This window comes from Halyomorpha halys, unplaced genomic scaffold (genome assembly GCF_000696795.3).
Source record: "Halyomorpha halys isolate HHAL.00 unplaced genomic scaffold, Hhal_1.1 Scaffold168.1, whole genome shotgun sequence".
Taxonomy (NCBI): domain Eukaryota; kingdom Metazoa; phylum Arthropoda; class Insecta; order Hemiptera; family Pentatomidae; genus Halyomorpha; species Halyomorpha halys.
In genome coordinates this window covers 1,366,536-1,375,996 of record NW_027111025.1, presented here as the reverse complement: position 1 = coordinate 1,375,996, position 9,461 = coordinate 1,366,536, and the positions used below count along the sequence as shown (strand labels likewise).

General features: G+C 30.9%; 1 protein-coding gene across 3 annotated transcripts in view; it reads left to right on the top strand.

The window, feature by feature from the left end:
• The window catches only part of LOC106678915 (probable DNA double-strand break repair Rad50 ATPase), a gene marked incomplete in the record, with an annotated part of 525,008 nt that overhangs the window by 80,771 nt on the left and 434,776 nt on the right, over positions 1-9,461 (top strand). For all 3 annotated transcript variants that reach the window (XM_067049131.1, XM_067049130.1, XM_067049132.1), the window contains 1 exon segment: positions 1,194-1,267. In XM_067049131.1, the coding sequence (XP_066905232.1) occupies positions 1,227-1,267 (41 nt within the window).

Sequence of the window (9,461 nt, the reverse complement as noted above, 5' to 3'; positions counted from 1 at the left end):
TTTAAATTTATTTTATTTTACATTTAAATTTATGTATATAATATTATCAGAAGCCAACAATTTTTTTTATAGGATCGATTATTTTTCTTTTCATTTCTTTTATTTGACTTTTGTACTTCTTTTATTTTTAATTTAGAATATGAATTTAGTTTTTCTTACCGATTTTTTCTAATTTTTATATTGGACATTGTATAATATTACTAGAAATGAATAATTTATTTTTTCATTTGAATTGATTATTTTATTTTATTTTTTACTTTGTTCTTGTTTTATTTTGAATTAAGAATAACCATTTATTTTATTTTGTTCACGAATTTCACATTGCACACATTAGGTGTTTTTTATTTTTAGTTTCTAGTAAGATTTGTTTTCATTGATTTGTACGTTTATATTATTATGAAGGGGCTCTATTTTACTTCCGAAATCTAATCATACATATAAGAATATACTAATTTAAAGGATATATAAGTAGCTAATAGGAATTATAAATATTCCAAAATAAATACTATTTATTATCAAAATATGATTTGTTCAACTATATTCAATATGTCTAAGAGGTAATATAAAAAGAAAAATTATAATTTAAACAATTTTAAAACATAACTAACTAGCTCTAGGGAAAATAGGTATACCTAAAAAAAATGTAAAGAATTAAAATTGTTTTCTTTTTGCAGCACGTAGGCAAATTTCAATAGGTTTTGACAGAAATTATTATTATTATTTATTTTTTTGTAAAATTGTTACTAAGTTATATTTTTTATATTTAGAATTTTGCTGGTTAAAACTTTTGACTATTCTGATACAACTTCGCTATTTTGAAATGTAAATATCGAAAATGGTTAATTGACAATAGTAAAAAATGATAATGGAACAGAAAAAGAAAAAAAACACACATGTGCATATAAATTAATTAATAAAAAATGTATATATGTAAATAATTATTTGAACAGTATATTTGCCTGTATAAAGATCCAAATTTATAATTTTTAAAATTGTTTATGGTGAAATTAATATTTTTATTTTCAATTCTATCAATCATTGAATTACATAGTTAAAGAATATGATTTTTTATTTAATTGATCTTATTACAAGTTAATGCTGAAAATAAATAATTTTTGCATATATTCAAATGATGTAATGATTTTTATCTTAATATATACACTATATAATTGTAACAACATATCTGTTGGCAGGTAAGAGAGGACGGTCGCACGAGGGGCCCAGATATGCAGCCCGCAGCGCCTAGCAGTCACTCAGGCTGTGTCGGGTAAGAGATTGAAGGAATTATTTTTTATTATTTAGCTTTAGTTGATTATTTAATAGGAAAAGGTTCAATGTTTAGGCAACATTATTTTACTCACATTTTAAAACTTATAAAATTTACTTATTATTGATAAATAAATGTATTATTCTTAATAACTAAGTAATATTGTTTTTAATAATTATATGACAAATAAGAATCAAAGTAATAATGTAATAAAATAAGAAAAAGACTAAATGTCTTTTTGTTGGAAGGCTTTAAAATGAGCAAAAAACAAACTGGCTCAGATTAAACATTTATTTGGCCAATTTAAACATTTTAAAAACTAAAAACTAACATTAACAAAATATACAAGTAAAAATAAAAAGGCCTTTCAGAAAAAAAATAAAATTGTTCGATAAATTATGAAAATTACAAGAAAACTAATTTACACAAAAAAAAAAAAAAATATATATATATAAAATAAATACTGCACGACGAAAGGAAGAGGAAGAGTCCTGCGGAGATGTGTAGGTCTGGCTCATCGATGGTCCAAATATCCAACAGTCGTTTCGTATTAGGCGAGCCGACAAAATGAACGCAGACAGGGGTGGTTATACACGTTCCTTGGGTTCAGGGGTTGGCTACTAATTACTTAATTAATTGGAACTCATATTAAAATCGAAACACAGAAGTGGTCTGGTTTCGAACTGTTATGACGACTAAAACAGTAAAAAAATGTCCAAACTATTAAATTATAAGGGCAGACAGGGCTGCTTAGACGCTACCACGGCCACTAATTAGTCGGAACTGCTCTAAAAAACTAAGATGGTCGGTCCGTTGCTAGGTGACGCATCTTAGCAACAACTATCACCCCTAGCAACTGTCTCTATTACTCATTATTACAAACAAATATAATTACATATTTTTTTTCTTTTCAAATAACTCAAACACTATTTACAATTATTTACAAGGTAATTATATTATGGGGTTTACAATGATTATTAAACTCTACATTCATTTTTAGACCCTATGCTTTTTTAAAGTATTTTTTTTTTTTTAGTATCCGTGTCAATGTATTAAATGAAATTAAAAATAAATGAATAAATATAAAAAGGAATATGGCCCGGATCTTATAAAATAATAATTAAAATAATAATATATATATAAAATATTAAAATAATAATAATTCAAACAGTAATAATACTATTTAATGTAAGCCAAAGTTTCACCGCACTTTGCAGGATTATAAAAGACACAAAAATCTAAAATAAAGTTACAAAGTAAGAGAATAGATGATGGACAAAAAAAAAAATCAAGTTTGGCTAAATATGAATTAAAATATGTGAAAATTTATATAAAAATTAACAAAGTAAATTAAAGAAAATGAAAATAAGATGTTAACAGTATAAATAAAAAGTAATTACAAAAGATATTATACAATAGTGAAAACGGAAATAATAACAAATAAAAAAGTAGATATAAAATAATACAATACTAAAAGAAATAAATTAAAAGTGGAATTTTGCATTAATTTATATTTGAAAGTTTATAATAATTATTAAATTAGAGGCATTGTTTACCCATGTCACTTAGAATTACAATGTAAAATATAAATATAAATTATTTATTATTTAAAATAATCTCATGAATTAATTTTTTTTTTGAAAATGAGGTGTAGATAGTTGACCGTAGATTAATGATTGGAGAAGTTTGTCGGGGGCGCGGTCAGCAAAGAACAACATAAATAAATAAAACCATATTTATTTATTTTATGCCCACGTTTCGACCTGAGTTACAGGTCTTCATCAGGGGTTATGGCGTAGAAGGTAGGCTAGGCCTGCAACTCATGGCCTGCAACAGTTGCAGGCCTAGCCTACCTTCTACGCCACTTTTCGCCTCTGTGATGGGACCTGTACTGTGCGTCGTTTTTACGGGACCAGTTGTCACCCTCAAGCACCCAGAGACAGTGGTAGCAGCCTATGCAGACGATATGCGTAGGCCTCCAGCATAAGTCCGAAGGTAACCCTCGGAAATGCTTCTGCTACCATCGTAACTGCACTCAATAGGGACGGCATCAGGGTGAACCCTGCGAAGACCCTGCCTTAGTCATGTCCTTTCAGAAGGGAAAGAGAGGCAAACTCCCCCAGCGGGTCAGTGGACGGCGAAAGCCGAAGGATCTCTAACACCATCCTCTACCCCGGCGTGACACTTGACAGTCATCTTACCTTCTCCAGTCACGTCGGGGAGAGACACAAACTGGCCCGGTTGAAGTCCAACAGGCTCTACCACCTGCTAACTTCACAGCAGATCTCACTTCGGCTCAAGTTGAAGATTTATAAAGCAATCATCCGCCCGACTTTGCTCTATGGTGCCCCGCTCCTGCGACACCTCTTCAAGACCACGCTGAAAAAGCTGCAGAGTTTCCAGAATTACCTCCTTCGGCGAATAGTCAGAGGAACTTCACTCCAAAGAGCCAGGAACAGTGCTATCCATGATGAGCTCCAGCTCCCCTCTGTGCCGCAGGCAAATCAAGTTTTTTGATGGGCTGAAGGCATGTGCTAACCCGCTGTTCAGAGAGGTCGCCCCTTCACCAAGACCCAGAAGGTGGCAAAGTCCCCTTGGTTGACGTCCACGCCGAGGAAAGAGCTTCGGGCTCTGTAGCCTGAAGTCATCTTAACCCATCTCACCTTATCCTCCAGCGGACCCAGCCGAACCCCTTATAATGCCATATGGCAAAGGAAGTGCAAAATATTAGACTAAAAGAGCTATTTACGTTCAATAGTTCTCGAGATATAGCTTTTTAAAAAGCAACATTTCGTCAAAATGTACTGAAAGATTAATAGTTAGTGAATTTATTTTGAAATATTTAATCTCTAAAACTATTCGATTTACAAATGTCTATTAACACACAAATTAATTTTTATGTTCTATTAAGTAGTTTCTGACGTTCATCTTCGTAGGATTAACAGTTTTCATGATATTTGCTAAAATAAATTGAATTATAGTTGGTCGGACAATAAGTTTGATATATGAAAAAAAATGTGGGCAGGAACCATTAACGTACTGATGTCTGCCAGCACTCAAAATAAAGGTAGTTAAATTTACTATAAATAGTTTATAACGTTTATCTTTGTAGGAATAGTTTTTTATAATATTCGACAAAATAAATTCACAAAATGTCAATTTCTAGTTGTTTGGATAAAATGTTTGATTTATGAAAAATATCTCTGTAACGAAAAGACAGTGCTTAAGTCTCCCAGCACTCAAAATGAAGGAAATTAACCTTACTATAAATTAATAATTGACACGTATATTTGTAGGGGGTAGTAGTTTTTATGATATTCGCATATGAATGTAAATTTTTCACATGAAAATTTAATGGAAAACTATAAATCTATTTATTTTAGCAAATATCATGAAAACTACTACTCCTACGAATGGACTACACATAAATGTCATTAATTACATTATAGTCCATTAAACTAGCTTTAATTTGAGTGGTAATATATATCTGTACGTCGAATGGTTTTTGAGATATAGATGTTTCAAAATAAATTCACTTATTACTGAACGTAGAGCCATTTAAGGACTCATATTTTAGCAAATTTACTCTAACTCAAAAACAAAAATTAAATTTATTGTGCATTATTTTCGTCTACTATGGTCTTTAGATTTCTTGTTTTTGTTTTGCTTTTATCCAAAAAATTACAAAATAGCAATAACTTCAACACTAGCTCACAGACCAACGCTGAACATGACGTAAGTTGGTAAGTATGTTGTGTGATGTGAAAAGTTTTACTATCGTGTTTTCTAACAGTTTTACATAAAATTTCACTGTCAGAAATTAATTTACCTTTTCTTCTAGATACAGCCAAGTTTTAAATTTAAAAATAAAATTTTCCTCAAGGCAGTATCCTTGGTTTCATCCTCTACATGGTCTATTCAGCTGACATTCCAACCAATCCTACCATTATCCTCACCACATATACCAATGACACATGTGTGCTCGCAATTAGTAATAACCCTTTGATTGCATCCCAAACTCTCAAATCCCATATCACAACCCTGGAAGAATGGTGCCAAAATTGGAGGATAAAATAAATCTCAAAAAATCCCATCAAATCACATTTACTCTATATGTTGTAAACCTACCGACTGCCCTACAGTATACTTTTATAAGGTTGCTCTTACCACAGTAGAACAGAACCTTGGAGTACATCTGGACAAACGATTAACATAGAATTCTAACACAAGACTGAAACGACAGGAAACTGCACTTCGATTCCGACTATTCTGACTGATCTACATGATAACAAGGCCTATCTGGACATACGGAGACTCCACTAAACCTTCGAATTCCTCTTGTATCCAATCCGTACAATCCAAAATTCTTCGTAAAATCCTCAGTGGTCCTTAATTTTTCACAAATAAAATCATCCATAATGACCTCAGTGTTCCATATGTAACCGATCTAACCCGAACCAGATATCTATCCTTCCATTATAAACCTTCTAACCACTCAAATTAGTCTCTAGCCTTGTTTTATTCCTTACAATACTCCGATGCGCTTGAAAAGTAGATGTCCTTGAGACCTTATATTGTAAAAATGTTAAATGACCATTATGATCTATTTCAAATTTACTTGTATTTTATCAATAAATAAATTTGAAAAAAATTAAATTTTTTTTACTGGAATTCTTGTCTAAGTTTCTTGGAGCATTGGACTCAGGAAAAATTCTTGGAGTTCATTAACTGAATTTTACGTTGAAAGAACCGAACTGAGAACTGATTATATGGAACGAGGATATATGAAAATAAATTCTGAGAAGGAATAAGGGCCATTTAGGTGCAAACGGTGCTTTCCATCCGTTGCATGGAGGTAGGAGGCTTTGGTAGAAAGTAAGTCCTCTCGTTTTATTATAACTTGAGGAAAGAACCTAACGCATGAGCCCCTAATGAGATAAGGTGCTCGGCATTCTGCTTTGAGGATCAACATCTGAATGGGTGGTCCTTCTCGAAAACTATTCAGTAATTTAGGTCGCATCGCACTTTTCCAGGAATGTATTGGTCTTAAAATGCTTCACAGTTGACGTGTCTCTCTTCTTACATCGAAGGCCTTCAAGTGTTTCGGAAAATTACTTTTCATATGGATAAATTTTAGATCCATGATTTTTTTTTTACTTTTACATACCCATATATAAAAATAAATATGAAGAATGTTTCGCCCCTCTTTGTAAATATTAAATGTAAAGGTAAATATTACTTTCTCCCCTACCTTAATTTAACTTTTTGTATCTTATTATCTTACTATTTCAAAATGTTCTTAGATGTTTTTGTATCTTTTTAGCCCTGATGAAGCAATACAAGGTGGAGCGAAACGTCGTATAATAAATAGTCGAAAACTATTTTTGTTCCTTTTGACTTCACCACTAACCATCTTCTTCAGATTTGAAATTATACGTTCAATAATCTATATAAGTAATATACTAAAAAATGAATATTTGTTTGCTCGTACTTTATTGTTTGTTAGTTTTGAAAGGGTGATTAACTGCTTGGTCATCAACGCCCGTTGGTTGTTGGTTTTGGTAAGGCCTAGTTGTTCCACAGTCATAGCTTTGGTATGGTGTACTGATCCGCACCAGTGGGACTCATTTCCGTGTGATTTGGAATATTATCTAGCTAGGCAATTATAATTTGTTTAATAATCGTTACGATAGTGGAAAGGATAATGAAAAGCAGATAAGTAACTATTCTAATTTTAAAAATAGGCAAGGTAAAAAGATAATTATAATAATTAAAGGCTGATTATTAAGTTAGTCTTATGCATAAATTTAATGACTCTTTCTATTACGGATTCGTCGTTTCTCAACACCATTGGAACATTTGTTGGTATCCCTAACTGGTTCAGAGTTAATTTGTAGTGATTACATTCTTCAAATATGTGTTTGACGGTTAGATTGCTTTGATATTTCTAAAATTTTGGAGGGGCCTCTCCTGTTATCATCAGATTGTGATGAGAATTTTTGCTAAATGTTCAGAATTTTCTCGGGAAGATTATAGGCTGGCCCGATTTTTCGGTTTAAAAGAATTTTATTAACAGAATTAAGGATTTTTAGCGCGCAGCTCAAAAAGTATATATTTTTTATAGTTATTATATCCCAATCGATTTGTCTCTTTCTAAATAACAAGAAAAGAATATTACACATTCCATTATACGATTTTAAAATCACTAAAAAATAAAGAGACTTAAGGAGGATTTCAAAGTTCCATTCCCAGTTGCCTACCGTGAAAGGAGCAGTGACCTACAACCTGGGAAACCCAACCTCAACCCGAAGACTGAAGCCCAGACTGCTGCAGAACATTCTTTTATAAATTTTTAATAAATATAAAATTAATTCATAGTCACACTACCTCTATTTACTTATTATTATTATTCATTTTATTTATTCATTATTATTTATTTATTTATTGTTTTCTTTTTTCTTCTCTCTTCCCTTTTTCAAATTAACTTGTTTCTTTTTACTATTAGAAGACAATTGTTTGTTTTATTTAAGTGTACCAATATCATTATGTTTTGTTATTAATTTTACTTTCCTTTTTTATTAAGAAGCATTATTCATATCTATTTATTTTATTATTATTTTTTTTCTTTTAATAAGAACATTTTATATAGTTCATTTGTATGACTATACCCCCTCATAATCAACTGTTAAAAGATATATATATAATATAAGTTATATCAACCATGTAAGGCCCACCAGGCCGATCTGGTATAAAAATAAAATAAAAAATAAAAGGAGGATTTCAGTAAAGTAATTTTTAAGTCAGTCTACAAATTTATTTTTAGAAAAAAGCAAGACATATTAGATGTTAGCGTCCGCTGAAACCCTCAAATAGGATTTTTCATGGAAATTAAAAATTGTAAAAGAATACAAAATAATTGGTAACGAATGTTCATATAATCGTTAATAACTCCACTCCATTTTATCTAATTCCTACGTTAATGTCAAATATAAACAAATTATCTAAAATAATAAAAATAACTAAACCAACTAAATACTGCTTTAGCCGTCACCATTTATGTTACTATCGTTACCGCCTTATCACTTCATCTATATATTAATTAATATTAAAGTTAAAGTAGCGTTCAATCAATGTATATATTTCCTTAAATATTGCAATAGCGAAGCATTGCAGCGTCTGCTATTAGAATATATAATAAGGGAAATCATTGCAATCGTGCGAAATTAATTATATTATATTAATTCGAAGAATTTTTGATGGAAAAAACATTAAGTTGGAATTTCTGTTTAGCCCTGACGAAGCCTTGCAAAGTGGGGCGAAACGTTCGTTGATAATAAATAGCTTTCTTTTACTACTTTGACCGCCACCCGTACTATCGTCCTACAATCTTCTTCCAATTTATGTAATTTTAGCATATAATTTAATTACATAAAATTGTAATGTGACTATTTATATTATTTCATGCTGTAACTATGTATAATAATAGGCTTTAAAACAAATTGTTCGTTAGTAATGTTAATTATGAGGCAACCTAATGCGATTGAGCAGCACAACATTTTTAATTAAGTGTTTTTCTCTCCCTGTTAATACTTTTGCGAAAGGAAAATTTAAAAAAACATTCCACCGAGAAACATTATTAAAAGTACTTTTCTGAAGAAAGTTTAAATTAGAGTTAGTAGACCTGCGAAAAGCTAGTTTGGAAAATCAGCACGGAAAATAATTGCCACAGTGAATAATATGCTATGATCAATTTCAACTAAAAGTTAAGTGATATGCACACTATATCAGAATTTTTATTTATGTCAAATTTACAATATATTATTCGGTAACCTTTTGTAGTATGGATTGCTTTCAGGTATAGGTTCTGCAAGATCGGAAACCAGTAATGAGACTGTACCTTGACTCTGACTGCTACTTTCCAACAGTAGTAATAAAGGCTGATTTCAATTAGTCAATATGGCCACAATTTTGGTTGCCGTCCAAGGAGGTCTTGTGGTGGGTTTCTTGTAATTCTCCTTTCTGTAATCACCCGGTTCTACGTTCTTTTTCCTGAGTTATCCCTTGATGAACCAAACTCTTTTCTTTTCTTTTCACTATCAATAAATAATTATTTCAGTTATTTAACAGAAAAATAAAATGAATCTCAATTCTCTCTCTCTCTCTCTCTCTCTCTCTCTCTCTCTCTCTCTCTCTC